The 20,020-nt window shown below is 48.3% G+C and overlaps 4 protein-coding genes across 6 annotated transcripts; 2 read left to right on the top strand and 2 right to left on the bottom strand.

The window, feature by feature from the left end:
• Positions 1 to 218: 218 nt before the first annotated feature.
• Positions 219 to 3,136, bottom strand: LOC101754805 (thioredoxin M2, chloroplastic). 2 transcript variants are annotated; one of them, XM_014805448.2, is made up of 2 exons: positions 2,762 to 3,136; positions 219 to 794 (listed from the first exon to the last, which is right to left on the bottom strand). In XM_014805448.2, the coding sequence occupies exons 1-2, from the start codon at positions 3,000 to 3,002 to the stop codon at positions 481 to 483; spliced, it is 555 nt and encodes a 184-aa protein (XP_014660934.1). In that variant the 5' UTR covers positions 3,003 to 3,136; the 3' UTR covers positions 219 to 480. The 2 variants fall into 2 exon arrangements, with proteins under 2 accessions (XP_014660934.1, XP_004976325.1); XM_004976268.3 differs by having other exon boundaries at positions 219 to 800; positions 2,762 to 3,128.
• A 2,519-nt stretch (positions 3,137 to 5,655) lies between these two features.
• LOC101755206 (probable beta-D-xylosidase 6) lies at positions 5,656 to 9,346 on the bottom strand. Its single transcript, XM_012847873.3, has 6 exons — positions 8,625 to 9,346; positions 8,076 to 8,242; positions 7,823 to 7,920; positions 7,098 to 7,436; positions 6,598 to 7,014; positions 5,656 to 6,493 (listed from the first exon to the last, which is right to left on the bottom strand). The coding sequence occupies exons 1-6, from the start codon at positions 9,300 to 9,302 to the stop codon at positions 5,895 to 5,897; spliced, it is 2,298 nt and encodes a 765-aa protein (XP_012703327.1). The 5' UTR covers positions 9,303 to 9,346; the 3' UTR covers positions 5,656 to 5,894.
• A 3,372-nt stretch (positions 9,347 to 12,718) lies between these two features.
• LOC101756422 (probable galacturonosyltransferase-like 3) lies at positions 12,719 to 14,612 on the top strand. The gene has a single exon (XM_004976272.4). It carries the CDS (start codon positions 13,115 to 13,117, stop codon positions 14,162 to 14,164), a length of 1,050 nt encoding a protein of 349 aa, XP_004976329.1. The 5' UTR covers positions 12,719 to 13,114; the 3' UTR covers positions 14,165 to 14,612.
• A 2,172-nt stretch (positions 14,613 to 16,784) lies between these two features.
• Positions 16,785 to 19,461, top strand: LOC101756018 (elicitor-responsive protein 3). Of its 2 annotated transcripts, none has more exons than XM_012847953.2 (5): positions 16,785 to 17,015; positions 17,214 to 17,279; positions 18,401 to 18,527; positions 18,705 to 18,819; positions 19,211 to 19,461. In XM_012847953.2, the coding sequence occupies exons 1-5, from the start codon at positions 16,949 to 16,951 to the stop codon at positions 19,235 to 19,237; spliced, it is 402 nt and encodes a 133-aa protein (XP_012703407.1). In that variant the 5' UTR covers positions 16,785 to 16,948; the 3' UTR covers positions 19,238 to 19,461. The 2 variants fall into 2 exon arrangements, with proteins under 2 accessions (XP_012703407.1, XP_004976328.1); XM_004976271.3 differs by having other exon boundaries at positions 16,789 to 17,015; positions 19,214 to 19,461.
• The last annotated feature ends 559 nt before the right edge of the window (positions 19,462 to 20,020 follow it).

The following is a 20,020-nucleotide window of genomic DNA, read 5'->3' on the forward strand; positions in this document are numbered from 1 at the left end:
CTCCCGCATCTGGAGGGTATATTCCCTCGTAGGGATGTCCCCGTCCCACCTGTCCTCCAACCAAACGCGGGACGAAGTGGGATCGTCCCGTCCCGTCCCACTTCGTCCTCGCAACCAAACGCACCCTCAGAGTTTGGGCTCACGGATGGTCAATAATAACTCAAATGAATCTCGGAGACAAGTCGTACATCTCAAGCCCATAACGCATTATGTGGGAATTATCACAATGAAAGATGTAGATATAAATATATTCTAATAAGATAGAATGTGGTTCTTGGAACGTCCATGTCACGCACTTCGGAGCCAACAAAGACCAGGCTAGGGTGGGACAGCAACCCATGCCACTTTCCTCAAACAATAATCGAATGTGATTCGAATATCTACAAGCAGGTATATATAGGACTGTTCCGTGTATGGGTCCACTGATCTGACCACAGTTTTTTTGAAAGGAAACTGTGCTCAAGAGATCACTGGGGCATTTCACCTCTCAACGAATTTCTCAATGCAGGTGGTCAGCGTGCTCTCGGGCACAGCCCCGATAACCGAATCCTTCTTCTCGCCGTCCTTGAATATCATCATGGTGGGGATGCTCCGGACCCCGTACTGGCTTGCTATGTCTGGGCTCTCGTCTGTGTTGAGCTTGTAGCATCTCAGCTTCCCCTCGTAGTCCTTTGAGAGCTTGCCGACAACTGGATCTATCATTTTGCACGGCCCGCACCATGGAGCCCAGAACTCAACAAGGACAGGAAGCTCACTCTCCATCACAAGTGTTTGCCATGTTGACTTTGTCACATCTGATACTACAATTGGACAGTTGAGAAGTGAGAGCACGGCAATTGACACAAACATGAGGTATAGTACCAAGAAAGAAGAATCAAGGACAAGTGACATAAACATAGATATAGTACCAAGAAAGAGAAATCAAGGGAAATTGACACAAACATATGCATAGTACCAACAAAGAAAAATCAACAACAATTGACGCAGACATGGGTATAGTACCGAGAGAAAAATCAACATATAGCAATAAACATAAGAGTTTTATGAGCAATTGAAATGAAATGTTTCCTCTAAAAAAAATGAAATGTAGTCTACAGCATGAAGGTTGTAGAAGAGCATAAACTTTTGAAAGAAAGTACTATTGGCCATAGTGTGTATAATGATCAGGGAGAGGGAAATACCATACAAGCGCTGTTGTATACAAGAAACAGTTCGCACTCTCAAAAAAAAGAATACAGTTCAATATGCCAGAATAGTGATTTTTTCCGTATTTATGCCTCTTTAAAATGGCACCGAAATAATTTTCTCATTTTTATTTTTGTAATACTATACATTAATAATGCAGTTTGGGTAGCCCTTTATGCTGTCCATAACTACAATTCTAGGCAAAGCATGTATAATGATTTAGGCATGCCAGCTTTTCATTCTTAGCTGACAATACTTCAAATGTTATGAAAAATAAAGGAGTCTAGTTTTAATGTGTTTGCAAATAAGCGCTGAAGTTTAAGGAAATTATATTGTAAAAAAAAAGCCCCGAGCACATATTCTTCAGTTTAATGAATTGACAAACATGGTAAACCAAATATTAGAACTTAAGGTAATGGATGTTCAAAATGAAAATGCTCTAAGTCTGGAAAATCTACAAACATCATAACCATTGCAAAAAGGGAACCAAATATGATGTATCTGAACAGCTAGAATACGCCTCTCTTTGTGCAAAAGTGAACTTTATCATGCTTATTTTAAAACTATTTAGTAATCAACTCCCTGAGATGTTATTCATGGCTAAGCAATAAGTATTGCTGCTGCTTTAATCTTTGCAAATTTCTATGTAATAAACACCTTTTATGTTAAACCTTAACAGAATTGTGGGAAAAAAAGTCCCACTAAAGGGAGTGATAGTAATCATCTCACGGCTTATTAATACATCCTCTTAAAATTAAAGGGAGTAGTGTTTCACACGCTGCCATAACAAAAGGTGACAAGATAACAAGGGGTGCATGAACCACGTGTATGATACATGCATAAATCAATAAACTTAACAACTATGGAACAATTTATGAATTGTAGCAGCTCAACTTTATCAGTTATATGCTTCCATATTTGGATTGCAGCGCCCCTCACAAATAGAATAGGGCATGCGGCAATAATAGATATTGCAATATATACTATAAAGCAGATTGCCATGCACATGCCTAAATCTCTGGGTGCACCAAACAGGATGTTGCTTGCTCAGCAATAAAGCGTCCACCAGACATGAAGGTTGCTGCCTCTAGCACAACACAGGCACTACATACGCATGTGCTTGATCTTCCTGGGGAACACAACTACAAATCTATGCTTGAATAAAATGCTCGATTTGCTGTCTCTATCTTAGGCATGCACCACATGATGATGCATGCATGCATGAAGGCAGCCATTGACATAGACATAAAATCCATAACATTTATACATCCAGAATGCTGCATGCTTCTGTTCTAATCTTCGATGCCCACCCCCCACCCCTCTAATTCCTCCGAACAGTTGCCTACATTGAGGAGACCGTGCAGTCTAAGAGAGGCAAAATCCTATTGGCCAATTCATGGAACCAAATGAAAATCGATATGTGATCACACTACAAACAGGATCTCATTTCTACGCGCTGAGGAACCCACACGCGCGCGCGCGTCACTCGGATCACTAGCTCGCCACCTAATTCCATAACAGATCGAAACACGAACAGTAACGAAAAGGGTGAGCAGCCGAGCTCGCGCGTGGATACCTTCGATGGTGGTGTCCTGACCCTGGACGGCGCGTAATACGGACGCGCCGCGGCCGGCGCACCGTCGGCTCCCGGAGAGGCCGGTAATCGCGCGGAGCGGCGAGGATCTGAAGGTGCTGCTGGTGCTGGAGTAGGAGGAGCACGGGATCGCGCAGGCGCGGCGCGCGCGGTAGGCGGTCGCGGAGGCGCGGGTGGGTGGAGGGGCAGCGATGGGGACGGAGACGGCGAGGCCGGCGGCCATGGCGGCGATCCGCGACGCCGACGGGTGGGGAGAGTTCGAGAAGGAAGGGGAAGGTGGGGGCGCGTTTGTTGTGGTGCGATGCGGAGAGGGAGACCGGCGGGGAATGGGATGTGGAGAAAGAGAGGGGCAAGTGGGGCAGTTCCGATCCAGTTCGCGTGTGGTGTGGTGACGCCGCGCGCCTCGGCTGGGCCCGGATGATGGCTGATGGACGGTGCGTGCCCGTGGCTCTGTCTTTGCTATGCAGTTTGGCAGGACTGAACGCCTGAAATGGCAAGTTTTTCGTTCGTAAACGATGAAACCTTCGCATCCCATTGCCGGCGACGGCGAGGCGGCGAAGCGATTAGCCGGCGCTGTGCGGCGGATGGCGCGGCACTGGAGCTGAAATGGCTTGTCAGTGATACCGGCACGGCGGACGCGGATCGCCGAGAACGCACGCGTTGGTGGAGGGGCTGGGGCCGCTGGGCAGGCGGCCTTCCGTGAACCGGCCATCCGTCAACGGACCAGTGCTGCCCATCCGGCCATCCGTGATCCGGCGGAGTGGTGGAAGGGCGAGAAGGCGGAAAAAGGAAACACACATCTTGGGTGATCGGGGATCTTTCTTGGATCGCACAAGGACGGTAGGAAGATCACACCTTTCTTTGTGAAAGGAAGTAGTGCTTCGTCGGAATTCATAAACAGTGACGTTACGATTCAGAATCCTGCAAATCTGCAATTGTACTTGCATCCAATCTAACGATGAATCTCTTGCGGCATCTGTCCGGACTGTAACTGTATACATGGCGCATATGTTCAGGATGTGCAAACAGCAAATCCAAGAACGGAGTGTTTGGTTTGAGTTGCTTAGATCCTGTTTGGTTTGAGTTGCTTATTTTTAGCAAACATGTCAAAAGCAATCTCATTCAATACAATTTAGCAACTCAAACTGTTAGCTTATGCATAAGCAAATCAAATAAGCAACTTATAAGCAATGTAAACCAAACATACCCTATTTTTAGCAGACATTTAAGCTCACAAAACAGCATTAATGGATGCAGAAATTTGGGCAGTACAAATCCCTGCGACATCAAGTGAAGCAAATTAAAAGACTTTGAAATACATGAGCACAAGTCTATACTGTACATGCTGCAACAGAGCCCCCCAGCGCCCCACCATCGATCCATCGCGACCCGCCGCCGCAGTCATCGGCTCATCGCGGGCACGACAGCACCGGAGGCCACAGCTCGTCCAAGCACGCCTCAAGCCTCTAGACCAAAGCAGCTCGCCGGATCGGCGAGGCACGCGCGGCGCGTAACTCGACTCGGATGAAGGGAATCGTGCGCTGTCCTTGGCACCGGCCGCTGGGGCGGAGGATTGGGATAGCCCGTGCTAGGGTTTGAAGAGGGGGAGGGCATGGATGGATTGGGCCTGGTCCTCGCACGGGACGGAATGCGGGGTGGCCATCCGCGGCGGCGATCGCCGAGAAGACAGAAGAATGAAAGGTGCCGATGTGAAATAGGGGTATATCTGTAAATAGTTAAGGGGTGGAATGCAAAATAATGACGATCCAAAATAGTGGATTTTACGTAAATTATCGGATCGCGATTAATAGTCGTGATGCAAGTGGATTTTAGAAGTCGCGATCCAAATTAAGAAATTTTGTGTATCACGACGGTTATTAGTTGCGATCCAGATGAGGGGGTTGGTTTGTAAAATATAGGGGTTCCTTTGCAGAATATTCAGACCGGCCGACGAGCCGGCGCTGCCACCGGCGGGTGCCGTGATGCATCCCGCGCCGCCGCCCGCCGCCCCATAAACGGAGCGCACGCAGCCGCGGCTCCGGCTCTGGTGCTGTAGGACACACGCGCGCCGCTTCCTCCGGCACCAAACCGCCGTTTTCAACTGGAGGTGCCACCCCCGCCTGGATGCCGACCATGGGCAAGAGCAAGACGAAGACAAGCAGCAGCCACGGGAATTAGGAAGAAGATGCATGTTCCTGTGCCTCTTGCAAATCAAGAGGCCTTGATTAAGCGCATCAGACAGGGGCAGAGCTCCGGAGGACATAGACAGTTCTGAAGAAACCCCTGCTGCGCGCGCCTCATACGGGGGCGGAGGCGCGGAGCACAGTTTCTCTTTCTCCACTTTTCATCCCTTCCTCGAGCGTCAGTCGATGGGAGAAAAGATAGATCCTGGAATCTTTACACTAGCTTTCCAGGGATTGATGGTCTGATCGTCCAGTGGAAATGGGTAGGTTCAGGAAGGAAATCAACAAAAAATGCAGCTTGTGCTTGTCTGAGCCTTTCAGCATTCAGATTTCTCAGCGAGTCAGGTAACACAAGATAACTCATCATCGTCACATTACAAACTACTCCTAGACATTATTATGCACCTATACATACACTATATCTAGATGCATAATAATATCTATGAACTAAAAAAGCTAAAATGACCAACAATAAAAAAGCTAAAATGACCTACAGAGGGAGTACTCCACAAGCTAATTAGCGAAGCTGTGTCCTGTTCTTCTGGCTTGCGCATTTTTGTTTCAATTTACAAACTACTCCATGGAGGCACTTTCAAACTGAAGACAGTAACCTTTTTGTATATTCGAACGTTAGCATTGGTAGTGCTAGTCGAACAAGAACCAATTAGCGACACTTCAAAACTCAAAACAATGTTTAATCACAAACAATGCTATTACTACTCAGAATGGTGTGATGAACGTATTTCTGGCCGTTTATAGACTTCAATGGCTGCAACTGCAGTTGCATCCAATCCAATGATGAATCTTTACAGCATGTTTACTGTACTTGCATCCAGATCAATGGTGAATCTTTACAGCATGTTTCTTTACATACAAGTTTCATCAGATTATTCCAAATTTGAACTGCAGCGATGCTAACGTCTGTACATCTGTCATGTTTCGATGAGCAATTCGAACTCTTCATCACCCACCATCAGAACGTGGGCACCCAATAGCAGCACTCTTTTGCCTTCAGGATTGGCAGCGCTCATATGCTTGCAAGGGTCGACGGTAATCTCCACGTTGGTTGCGCTGCCAGAAGCCGTGTGGACACGCTCAAAACCAACCAATTGTTTTATTGGAAAGCCTGGAACGCTTGATTTTGATCTTGAAAACAATAGAACAGCATGGCTCCCATCCATGTCACCATGATTTGAAACCGCAACACGAACAGAGAATGTTAGAGCTTCACATGAAGCAATGTCTTCGGCTTTCACAAAGTCTAGCCCATCCCTCCTTGTGTATGCAGGCTTCCTACTGATAATGTCCGGAACTAATGAATATGACACGCTGATCTTCTTTGGAGCTGACAAGATGCTATAAGAATATTTGGAGTAACTTAAGCCATATCCAAAACCATACACTACATCTCCAGTGTAAAATCGATATGTTCTTCCTGGGTAACCACGTGAAGGATCAGCTCTCATATTCATATCAGTCATCGGAATAGCAGTGAAGGATTCTGGGTACCAAGTCATAGCCAGCTTTCCTCCTGCCATTACAGCACACCAGATTAGTCCAACAGCCACCACAACTATTTCATTGCAATACATGCAAGTGCTGTTTTCTTTCAAGAAGTGTAAGTTGTTTACCCACCTGGGTTGTACTCCCCAAAAAGAATTTCTGGAAGGACTTGTCCACCAACCTCGCCAGGATATCCGAGCCAAAGAATGCTTGCAATTCGTGGATCATGCTTTGCAAAAGAAACATCAACAGGACCACCACCCAAGAGAACCAACACAAGGGGCTTCTTCGTTACACTAGCAACGGCATGTATGAGGTCCATCTGCTTGCCTGGAAGGAGAAGGCTCACTCTATCGAAGTCTTCACGCTCTTCTGTCAGGTTCAACCCAGCAACTACAACAACGATATCGGCTCTTTTAGCTGCTTCAATGGCTTCGCCAAATAAATCTGTTGAGTTACAGGAAACATCCTTGCATCCAGCAGCAAAGGTTGTTTGTGTAACATAGGCCTGAATGCCCTTAAGGAAGGTTGTAGGGTTGCAGGGAACACCTGATTAAAGTGAATCCAACGTTAAAAATGTATTCAAAGATAGTAAGTTAGCAAAATGTTTAATTGAGCCAGTGGTTTGGAACCTGTATAGTCTCCACCCATTGCATACACATCATTTACAGATGGTCCAATGATAGCAACATGTCTAACTTCGCTTCTCTTTAGAGGCAAGAAACTATTATAGTTCTTCAAAAGGACAGCACCCTGCCTTACAGCTTCAGCTGCAAGCTCTCTATGCTCTTTCGTGCACACATTATTGGGCCCTAATTGGTTGCCGCTGGACTTATCGAATATTCCAAGACGCAGTTGAACAGAGAATAGATTAAAAAGGGCACGGTTGATATCTTGTTCTTGAATCTTCCCCTTTTCAATTGCTGACTTTGTATGCCGAACTAGGAAAGAACCACAGTTGAGATCCATTCCTTCAAAAAAGAGAGCAATCCTAACACCTCAGCAAAGGACAAGTAAATAGATTGAATAAATAAATGGTCAGATGTTCTATGGAATCTATTTTGACTAGATATTGAAAACTCCAAACAATAATGTTGTCAAAGAACCAATCGAAGCAGAAATTATCGTTCCAATATTGGGGGTTACCGTACATGGTTTACATTAGTTGGACTTGGCAACCGTTTTGACTATAAACCCCTAGTATCTACTTTTAAAATGCTCGAGTTGACCAAGAAATCAAACTTCTAGTCTATAAAGACAGAAAGACAACCAAAATCACATATGTGGAAAAAAAAATTTGAGAAGTAAAATGCACATGTGTTTCTCAGTAAAAGAGAGAAGGTTTAAGGCTACTAACCTGCCTTAAGAACAATTGCTACTGAATCCTCATCTGAATTAGTGTATGTCTGGTTTTCATGAATAATTGCCACAGCATCACAGTCAGATGTAATATACCTTCAAAGAATAAAATGAACACACATAATTACATAAACAATAATGAAAATGCTGGGGGTCTGGGGTTGATATAATGAAATTTCTTGTCACTTCTGACATATTCAATGGTCCAAGGCTCAAGACAGACAAATTCAGAGTTAGAGCAAGCTGCGTACCCCTGGAAGCCCCATTCATCCCTGGTCTTCTGCAGAAGATCTTTGCGAGCACAGATTGGCACCCCATTAACCTGGTTATATGAACACATCAAGCAGCTGGCGCGAGCCTCCTGGATGCAGGTCTTGAAAGGAGGCTGGTATGTGTCCTCCAAATCTTGTGCATTTACCTGCCATTAGTGGATTACAAATCAAAACATTTCTTTTGATCTCGTTGTAATCGCAATTTTCTATAGAAGTTCACAAGAAATATGGTAAGTTCAAGCCTGTAATTCGACTTTTCAGCTGACATATTGGTAATCAAACCACATGAATACAGATATTTTAATTGGAAATTAAATTCTCAACCCAGTTTATCCAGAAAATCTCAACCTACTCCCTGGAGCGAAACATGCCACTATGTCAGTGTTTCTCTATGCGTCGACTAATAGTATAATACTCCTAGAAGACTGTCTGTTGGCTATCCATGAAACTTCTATACGCCGTATGCCTCTATGTCTCTATGTAAGATTATATAAGCTGAGAGAAATGATAAGGCGTGAACGTCCTCACCTTGGCATTGAAGGTGTACCTGGAGAAGCCCTCCCATTTCTCCATGTCATACGCCGTATAGTGCTTGCAGCATGCCGAGAGCCTAATCCTGCCTTCGTCCCCGTACTCCCCCTGGAACCCCTTGACGTACTCGAGGGAGTACGCGGCGGCGACGGCGGGGTCCTCCCCGGACGTCTCCTGGCCGCGACCCCACCGCGGGTCGCGGAAGATGTTGATGTTGGGCGCCCAGTAGGTGAGCCCCGCCTGGCCGGCGCCGTGCATCCCGAGGGCCTCCGTGGCGACGGCCCCGGCCACGGCGCGCCACAGCGAGCGGTTGAAGGCGGCGGTGGTGAGGATGACCTGCGGGAAGGCGGTGGCGGCGCGGACGGGGCCCGAGGAGAAGTTGACCCCGGGCCCGTTGTCGGCGAGCCCGTGGAGGGACTCGGACCACCACTGGTAGGGCGGGACGCCCAGGCGCGGGACCCCGGCCGCCGTGTTGGACAGCTGCGCGATCTTCTCGTCCAGGGTGAGCAGCGAGACGAGCGCCCGCGCGCGCGCCGGGATGGAGAGCGAGGCGTCGCAGAACGGGTAGGCGCTCGCCGAGTACGGCGACGCGCACGGGCGCGCGTTCGGCGCCGCCGCCGCCGTCGCCGGCGCGGCGCCGGCGAGGACGAGGAGGCAGAGGAGGGCGAAAAGCATGGCGGGGTCTAGCCGTTAGGTGGGATGATTCGATTCGATCGAAGAATTTGGCGTCTGCGCCGAGTGGCTTGCGGTTTTTAAGCGACCATCACTGAGCTGCTGTGTTGTCACGGGACGGTGCCGAGACTGGGACCGGGAAACGGGCTCTGCCTCTGGCATGTGGGGCTGAAGCTGCCCACTGCCGCCGCCCAGTGTATGACTAGGTAGGATCAGACGATCAGTTGCTTGCTAGCTCGGCCTTTGCTTGCCATGCGTAATTAATTTTTGGATAAGCATGGCCAAGTCATGCTCTGGATTATCAAAGGAAATCAGGAATCGTGTTTGGACCCGCAACGAGATATTCCTTCTTCAGCGGCTTATGCGGTGCGGTGCGGTGCTCTGCTCATCGTCGTTGTTTGCTATTGCTCGTGAAGTCGTGAAGTTGCTGTGCTGACGAGTTGCCTAGCTGCCGGCCACTGTCCGTGTCCTGTTCTTGGCTCAAGCTCTGGCTCTCTAGTTCGAGGGGTGGAGGAGAAATTATGGCCGGCGACCGATCACGGTTGTTAGTTGCTATTGCATTCACTCACAGTGGTGCCAAACCCTTCATGCCCCCATACAGCCGTACGAGGACAGAAGCACGCATCCTGTTTTCTGCGATGTTTTCTTCGGGGGTGTTTGGATACTAGGGGCTAAACTTTAGCAGTGTCACATCGAATTTTCGGATGCTAATTAGGAGGACTAAGCATAAGCTAATTATAAAACTAATTGCGGAACCCTGTACTAATTCGCGAGACGAATCTATTAAGCCTAATTAATCCATCATTAGCAAATGGTTACTGTAGCATCACATTATCAAATCATTGACTAATTAGGCTTAATAGATTCGTCTCGCGAATTAGACTCCATCTGTGCAATTAGTTTTATAATTAACCTATATTTAATACCCCTAATTAGCATCCAAACATCCGATGTGACAGGTACTAAACTTTAGTGGGTGTATCCAAACACCCCTCTCCTTTCTCACAAAGTCTTTGATCGTGTGACGTATGGGCCGAATGACTGCGCACTCGATGAAGCTGACCCGGCGGCCCTCTCCACATACTACATTTTGTTTTAGGTTTCTGTCTGCTGCGGTTTTGAAAAAGCTTGACCCATCGTATCATTATGCAGTTCCTTCCTCCGTCCATGAGCGATCAAAAAAAAATAATCAAAATACGATATTCATACACGCGAATGCTGCAGTCCCCGTCACCAAAACGCTCGAGCAGGCACTTCCACCTTGGAGATAAGTTATATAATATCCATCCCGTTCGGTGTAGGACAATCGGATACGAACCGAATATCAGGGCACCAGGAAATGGGACGCCCCAACGACAAGCGTCAGAGCGCCCCGTGACTGCACAAGCACAATAACACCCTGCCCTAAAAAAAAAAGCACAATAACACCCGCTGGAGCCGGGCATCCCATGCGTGATGTGTCCACCAGATGATCTTGAGTTGTTTGGATACAAGATGCTAAATTTTAACATGGCACATCGGAGGTTCGGATGCTAATTAGAAGAATTAAACATAAGTTAATTACAAAACTAATTGTACAGATGGAGTCTAATTCGCGAGATGAATCTATTAAAGCTAATTAATCCATCATTAGCAAATATTTATTGTAGCACCACATTGTCAAATCATGGACTAATTAGGCTTAATAGATTCGTCTCGCGAATTAGACTCCATCTGTGCAATTAGTTTTATAATTAAACTATATTTAATACTCCTAATTAGTATCTAAACATCTAATGTGACAGGTGCTAAAGTTTAGCGGTATGTATCAAATAGCCCCTTAGCACGAATCAAGAGCTAGTCATACGAATAGGCCGCTATGGTGTATTCCTACAGTAATAGCACCGGACAAAAATGCCCTTTCGATTTTTGAAGCTTCGACAGCGCCATGCCGCCAATGCAATCAGCTTCATGTAGCTAATGCTACACAGTTGCTCATTCACTCTGCAGACACCTGAGGCAGGGCTCGACAGCTCGTGCACTGTATGGGAATGTGCGGGAAAAACAAATGTAAAGAAAACACCCCTATCATTTTCCCCTCCTAGTCTTCTTCTTCGTAGCTCCACATCATTTTCTCCTCCCAATAGTTGAGGGCGCGTTTGGGAGGGCACTGGCCGGTTCCGGCTCCTCCTGATACGAGCACTGTAGCGTCACAGAAGCTGGAGCCGGAGGAGCCACAATTTGTGGCTCCATCGGCTCCTCCTTGATCTGTGAGAAGGAGGGAGAGGAGAGAGAGAAAAAAGCTCCCATGGACAGTTACGCTACAGGACAATTACGCTACAAGAAAATGTCAGACGGAGCCGGAGCTGCAAAGAGCTCCACCAACCTAGCCCTTAACAAGTTCCGATGGAAAGCATAAGATCATGCGCAGAAATAGGCTTCAGCTATGGATGGCCAGTGGCAGAGCTGGTGATTTTCCACACCTAGGACCACTTCTCTAAACACTTAAACCACCTAAATTAACCCACGTATCCAACAATAGTGAAGTATGAAATACATGATTTAGAGAGTACGTCTCAATTTCATATCTAATTATACAACAAAATTAATAAAATACCTGAAGAAGTACAAAAGAAATACCTAAGTAGTGTCGATTTGGTTCATCCCCGCCTATCATATCCTCACCAACATTGCTAAATGCTAACTCTTGTGTTCTACTGTTTCCGGTTCCAATTGTATTGAATGAGCTTGAACAAAATGTTGTATTGTTTCAATCATAAGCTTTATGAGCCGGAGGATAAAATGATTTCCATGTCTTGCACCTCTTTAGGATGGCTATCCTGCACGACGATGGCCATTGTGGCTTGCGAGGAGCTCTGCGACATATACGTAGGTAGTGGAGTACATCCATGATCCTTGACCTCGCAATGGCTGTAAACCTTTCGTGTTTTAATCGATTTGGTTCTCTTTGCCATGCTTCTAATTCGTGGCACCAGAATGCTTCTCTCCCCTCTCCTTGGCTCGCAAAAAAAAAATTCCTCCATTCCCCAGATTTCTAATCGATTGGAGCATTCCTCTATTCTGAACACTGCCTGATGTCAGAAAAAAAATATAGAGGAATGATCGATAGTTCCTTCTAAAATCAATGAAAAAACTCCAATCCAAATCCTGTACCTCACGGGCACCGTGCTGCTGCCGCCCGCGGCCCCGGGGGCCAGCAGCCTCAGCGTGTACCTCACCGGCGGCCAGGGACAGGTCATCGCCGCTGGGCCCGTGGTTCTCATGGCCGCTTTGTTCGCCAATGCCGTCTATGAGCGTCTGCCGCTGGACCAGCGGCAGAGGAAGCCCCCCCCCCCCCCCCCCGTTCACCGCAGCGAAGCCACAGAGCCCCAAGGCGAAGCAGAACCAGCCGGAGCACAACCACAACAACAGGTGGCGTCGCAGTCATCAGGGGTGACCGGAGGGGATGCCGGTGGCGGCGGCACTGGCCATGGCATGTACGGGGCGCGTCGAAGTCCCACCAGGCCACCACTATCTCAGCTCCCAAAACCGTTGGGCTTGGGCCTAGCCGCCACGGCCGAACCCGCCCGACGCGGCGGCGCGTCGAAATTACCAACCAAACATCCGGGAAAAACTCCGAAACCCAACCAAAAACCCGTAAAACCACGGGGAAACCTCACACGTCTTCCTCCGTCCAGCCTGTCTCCGAACCCCGCTCCTTAACGCCGCATCATCCCCTCCCAATCTCGTCTTCCCCCAACCCGTACCCGTCAAAAATTCCCTCCGCTCGATTCTCAGGGAGGGGGAGCGAGACGGAAGGACGCTCCGGGGCCGCAATGCGCGTCCTCGCCGCGGTCCTCCTCGCCGCGGCGTGTGCGGCGGCGGCGGCGGCGGCGGCGGCTTCCGGGGGCGGCGGCGGGGAGCTGCCGGAGTTCCGGGAGGCGCCGGCGTTCCGCAACGGCGCGGCCTGCGCGGGCGCGCCGACGATCCACATCGCGATGACGCTGGACGCCACCTACCTGCGTGGCTCCCTCGCCGGCGTCCTCTCCGTGCTCCGCCACGCCGCCTGCCCGGAGTCCATCGCCTTCCACTTCGTCGCCTCCTCGGCGTCCCCGGCGCGGCGCCTCGCTTCGCTCCGCCGCGCGCTGGCGGCCGCCTTCCCCACGCTCCCCGCCACCGTGCACCGCTTCGACGCCCGACTCGTCCGGGGCAAGATCTCCTCCTCCGTCCGCCGCGCGCTCGACCAGCCCCTCAACTACGCCCGCATCTACCTCGCCGACCTCCTCCCGCGCTCCGTCTCCCGCGTCCTCTACCTCGACTCCGACCTCCTCGTCGTCGACGACGTCGCCCGCCTCTGGGCCACCGACCTCGGCCCCGACGCCGCCCTCGCCGCGCCCGAGTACTGCCACGCCAACTTCACCTCCTACTTCACCGACGCGTTCTGGCGACACCCCGAGTACGCCGCCGTCTTCGCCAACCGGACGCGCGTCCCCTGCTACTTCAACACCGGGGTCATGGTCATCGACCTGGACCGGTGGCGCGCCGGCGGGTACACCGGGAAGCTGGAGTACTGGATGGAGGTGCAGAAGCAGGAGGCCAGGATATACGAGCTGGGCTCCCTCCCGCCGTTCCTCCTGGTGTTCGCCGGCGAGGTGAAGGCCGTGGAGCACCGGTGGAACCAGCACGGGCTCGGCGGCGACAACGTGGCGGGGCAGTGCCGGGAGCTGCACCCGGGCCCGGTCAGCCTGCTGCACTGGAGCGGGAAGGGGAAGCCGTGGCTGCGCCTGGACGCCGGCCGGCCGTGCCCGCTCGACGCGCTCTGGGCGCCCTACGACCTCCTCCGCCGCCGCGGCGCCCGCGACGACCTCCTCGCCGCCGTCGCCTGAGCAATGCTGGCCCCACATCGCTGGAGCGATCGATTTGCTCGCGTCCGATGGGATCATATTCCACGGCGCTTGGCTGCTCGCTTCGCCGCCGTCTGGGTGTCGGCGTTGGTGTACTGAGTCACTGACACGTTGACCCACTCGCCACTCCGCGTGGGTCCCTTCAGTGTCCATGCTGTAAGCCGTAATGGCGTTGGTTGGGGTAGCCCCATCGGTACTGCCATTCATCGGGCCCACACGTTGGTGGCGGATGGGGATTTTGGGGGTGGGGGGCCGAGGTGAAATGGAGCCATGGGTTGTGTACAGTACAGCTGTTATTTTGGCCTGTTGGGGCAATATTCTTTATTATTTGTTCTTAAGTTCTTGGATGTACTCCATATAATAGCAATATACTGCAGGCACAGTTTTAGCACCACTGGAATAAAATTTGGGAATGTTTGAATTAGGGTTTCGTTTGAGTCCAGAGGTTAGGGCTCGGGAGGAGCGATAAAGCTTGGTGTAACTTTATTAGTTTCTGTACGAATGCAACGCTGCCAGTTTTAAATTCGTTGAGCACAGTGCAGAGCTAGATCAGATGTGAGATGTCGTTTTGCTCTGAAAAAGAAAAGAAAGAAAGGCAGAAAGAAAAGGTTAATTGGATGTCGTCTCGTGGCACAAATCTCAATCCTGGGTCTCCAAATTTCAGGAATCTGATCTGACTTTCCCGCTTTTGTTTAAAGCCTGATCCGCGGACGATTTCAGTGGAGCTTGGTGCCATGTGATTCGAACGAGCGCTTGCCAAGTGCTCGAGTGGATCTTTGTAAAAAGTTGGGAAATTCTTTGCTTCTCCCGTGCGCGACTGCGAGCGAGCGAGAGGGAGGGAGCAGAGAGGGAAGGAAAAAAAAAAGGTTCAGTTGCTTTCAGCCTTTTGTCCTCGGTTACTATCAGGTTGCTGGCGAGGGGACGATCACTCGATTGCGGTAGCGTGCGAGCGTGATGTTGTCGACGGAAATGCTGCTTTGCGCAGGATTACTGCAGCTGTGACAAGCAGCCAAAGGTGCTTGAAAAAGTTAATCTGATGGTCATGACATGACCCCTTTTTTTCACCCTCTACTAGGATAGACAAACGACTGCACTGCACTGCACTGCACTGCACATGTACGTTCGTGCTGCCACTGATTCTTGATTATGCTTGTAGAGTTCTTACGAACGGTTTAATGTACGAGGCATCAAAAATTGACATTTGAGCGCCTTTCTGATAAGAAAAGGTATCTGCTGTACGCCTGTACCGGTACTTCATTGGAGCAAACTCGTAGAGCTACGAAGATTTCTCCTAGACTGACTACCACTTTCTCCTAGCAAACTCGTAGAACTTGCCACGGAGTTACGGATTACCAATGCTGATCTTGGTCGCTATTGCTGGCCGGGGGTGCATGACCGATCGATCCAAGACCTTCCCGCGCCGTTTCAGAGGATGCGACTCTCTACTGCTAGCTGCCTAGCTGCTAAACTACTGTTTGAAACTTGAAAAGAGAAAAAAAAAAACCCTGCTGTCTGTGCTGGTGCAGTGGGAGATCTTGTCTCCGTCTACAGAACTGACAAATACATTTCAAAAAAAAAAAACAGAACTGACAAAATGCGGCACCGACAGTCTCGGCATTTCATCAGGGATGGGACAAGCGCCGACACACTGCCACGCACGCAGCTACAGAGGACCAGCAAGGCCAACGTGCACGTGCCCGTGCTGCTCGAGCTGCTTGTGGAACTATGCTGGCTCCTTGTCAGGGAAATGAACAACCCCTCTTGCGTGCCAACCATCGCGAGACTAGTGCTATCTGTACAGTACTTAACAAAGAAATTTCGAGCTAGACGGGCGGTGTCGATGCGCCGGTAGTACATTCATTGTCCAACGAGCCAAAAAGGGAGAACTCATGTTGATCTTTTATAAGAAAGCTCATATAGTACTAGTAGGGGAGTGCGTAGTTACAGGGATGCAGCACTTCAATCAAATCGTTCTCAGGTGCTGCTCGTCTTACGTATACTTTTTTTTCCCTGACAAAAATAAGGCCGAGACATACATCTGGCCCAGGCCCAGGCCCCTGGCCTAGCTGGCATTTACTGGCCCATGTCACATCTCCACCTTGAAATGGTTACCTCAAAACTCCCTACTTTGACACTATGCAAAATGAAGATTTCCCATCACATCAAATTTGTGGTACATGCATGGAGTACTAAATGTAGACGAAATCAAAAACTAATTGAACAGTTTTGTTGTACTTTGCGAGACGAATCTTTTGAGCCTAATTAGTCAATATTTGAACAATAATTCATAAATACAAACGAAATGCTACAGTGTGCTACAGTGCTATAACAGTAATTTTGCACCTCCAAACTTTAAGCAACTAAACAAGACCCACCAGCACGGATGATTTGACCAACTGACAATCCGGATGGATCGGAATTCACCGCCGCCTTCGGCACGAGCGAGCTAGCGGCAGCCGGTTTCTCCGGCTTTCCTCGCGCGAAACCGGCGCGGGAAGCCATCATCGCACCGTCACCCGTCGGCGCGGTGCGGACGGTGACTTGCACGCGTGACGCCGCCACTCCGGGAGCCATGCCGCCTCCACGTGGGGAGGCAAACGCGCGCGCTCCGTCTCAAGTCTCAAACTCTCAATGCCTTCTACATAAATAGCCCCGCAAGTTGGATCGGATCTCGCAATCTAGGCGTTTGTTTGCCTACGCTGCAAGTTCGGATCGTGGATCGATCGAGCTCGCTGATCAGGCAAGCAGGCCGGCCGGAGGGAGGAGATGGCGCAGGGGACGCTGGAGGTGCTGCTCGTCGGGGCCAAGGGCCTGGAGAACACCGATTACCTGAGTACGCACGCTTCGGCCTTCGGCTCTTCCCTCCCCCTCCAAACCTTGCGCTGTTTCCCCGTTTCATGATCGTTCGGTTCGGCTCTAAGTAGCATTTCGATCCTCCGATCATGGAAACTTCTGCAACGCTAGCGTGGTTTCAGTGCTCTAGATAAACGGCATCAGTTCTTGTGCTGACGGGTTTCATGGCTGGTTGCAGGTAACATGGATCCGTACGCGGTTCTGAGATGCCGCTCCCAGGAGCAGAAGAGCAGCGTTGCATCTGGTATATGTCTCTATTTAGCTTTAGTTTCTTTACTCAAAGATTACATACGAGTCAATTCCCTACTTAAATCGGTGAAATGGTTTTCAGGACCGGGCTTCAACTACACGGTCCTGAAAATCCCTACTTTAAATTGTTGAAAATATCGTTTTCAAGTTAAGGTTTCATCAGTAATCTGCAAAAGGAGAGCTACGACAGTAGGTAGTTCCTGTTCAGGTCAATGGTTCAGTTTCTGACGTGACTACTACTAATCAACAGCCAAATGGAAAAGATGCAACTGCAATTCTGATAGAAACTAAAATACCATGCTCAAGTTACCGCCTCATACGACTAGATCACTAGACACTGCGCAGTATGCCAGCACACTTGTTGGTAGCTGGATCAGTTATGCTCAGTGTTGCAGTGGACAGTGAGTTGATAGTTGGGTTATCGCTTTGAATAAGTTGGCTTGCTCAGGGTACCTTGCTTTGAAACTTTGTTTGCATTATTTCTTCCCTGGAAACATGCAACTGCAATGCTCTAGAAACTAAAATGCCATGCTCAAGTTACCGCCTCATGCGACATGACACTGCAAGTAATATGCCAGCACACTTGATAATTGGTAGCTGGATTAGTTATGCTGTATGTTGCAGTCTAGAGCGAGTTGTTTCATTGAGTTGATGGTTGGATAGTTTGACCCAGTTAGCTCAGTGTTTGATGGAGCGATTAGTGGAGTTGAGTTATTAATTGGGTCGGTCGTTGTACTGCAGTTGCTTTGAGAGAAGTGTGGTGCACGTGCACCCTCCCTAGTTGAATGGTTCTCAGGACCAGATTTTCTCATATAAAACCGAGTAATTCTCTTCTTCTAATAAATCCTATGGCAAAGCTCTTGCCATGCTTTTCAAAACAAAATAGGACAGGACACTTGAAGAGTCAAAGATATCCTGAAAAAATTACAAGTGAAAATGTGCAGAAGACTAGGTTCAAACCATACCTTAAATCCAATCAACATGAACTAACAGACCTTATCAAAAAACAAAAGCATTGTTCTTGCTTTGCAGCCGTACTGTATGGATGGTTTCAGATAATGCTGTCTGTCTTTGCCTTCCTAATAATTTGTAACTTGATCTATTTGTGCACTGCAGGGAAAGGATGTGATCCTGAATGGAACGAGACCTTTGTGTTCACCGTCTCCGACAGCTCAACAGAGCTATTCATCAAGCTCCTGGACAGTGATGGTGGCACGGATGACGACTTTGTTGGTGAAGCAACGTAAGTACTTGCATCTTGATTCTTGTAAACTCCGACAATCCGGCACGCAAGTACTGAGTATGATGTTGGTTTTGCTCGGTTTTGAGGTCTGCAGTTTCGAAGATGCTTTGGGATCCAAACTTTTTAACGTTTGCGTTTTGCAATGTTTTATTTCAATTGAGTGCCTGTTTTTTGTAGGATTCCTCTGGAAGCAGTTTTTACAGAAGGAAGCATCCCTCCGACTGTTTACATTGTTGTGAAAGATGAAGAATACCGTGGAGAAATCAAAGTTGGTCTCACATTCACTCCAGAGGTAACTGTCTTGCACAGTCACATCCATGTTGAAAGCTGGATTTAAAATTGTAATGCACTGAAAAAGTCTGTATCTATTAAAAATGATTTTGGATTAAAATGTAAACACTCTTTTTGATAAAACCTGAGAAAAAAGGTCATAGGCAAGCTTTTCAGATTACTGTTTGCTGGCAATGCAACTTCATCTGATAGCTGCCGCCGGCGTTTCTTCTGCCTCCTTTTGCTTTTCCTGTCTAGTTTCTGTCTGTGGCAAAGATAAGCTCTTTGCGTACTTTGCGTTATCGGGTGCCTTATCTCTCTTTCTGTTGCTTTCAATTAGCCTGAAGATTAGGAGCTGGGTTTTGTTCTGAATTCATCTACAGCCTGCTGAAATGTCTCTTCTGATGTACTAGCAGGATGCTCCTGATCAGGGTTTCTGAGAGCCGTCTTGAAAAGAAGCAGATTCCTTGATGTCTCTCTGCAATTCTGTGACCAAGTCAGCCTTGTTGAGCATGTACAACTTATATGTAGAAGCATCCACAAATTATTACTCTAAAATCAGGCTTGTTTGGTCTCTCCTAAAATTCCTATCACATTGAATGTTTAGATACTAATTAGGAGTATTAAACATACACTAGTTATAAAACCAATTACACAGATGGAGGCTAATCGGCGACACGATTGGAGCTTCAAGGCGGAGAGAAACAGAAAGATTGTTCTAAAAAGGAGGGGAACTAGAAAGTACCACATGATTTTGATGTCAGTACGTAAAGAAACAGGTTGGCATTCCAAAATATATAATGTCTTAGTTTTATTTTAAGTTAAAAACTTCTCTAACTTGTTAAGTTAAAGAAACATATATCGATATTGTAATATCAAATCCATAAAATTATCAAGACATATTTTATGGTTTATCTGATGAAACTCACGTAATGCTATCAATATTGGTATATTCTTTTTGATAAATTATTTAAAGTTAAAAAGATTAATTTAATAAAATTAAAATACCTTACATTTTGGATTGAAGATAGAAGGAGTAACAGAGAAATCCAAAATCCATTACTACGAAAGCAGCCTTTGTGCGATGAAGAAAAGTCATAGTATCTTTAACATAGATTGATTATCTAAGCACGTTGCAAACGAGGGCGATCAGTTCCACCCTTGCACCAGAGCCGAGTCATTGCATCGTAGACTTGAAGTCTGAGTGTAGCATCCAGTCCATG

This window comes from Setaria italica, chromosome VII, assembly GCF_000263155.2.
Source record: "Setaria italica strain Yugu1 chromosome VII, Setaria_italica_v2.0, whole genome shotgun sequence".
NCBI classification, from domain to species: Eukaryota; Viridiplantae; Streptophyta; class Magnoliopsida; order Poales; family Poaceae; genus Setaria; species Setaria italica.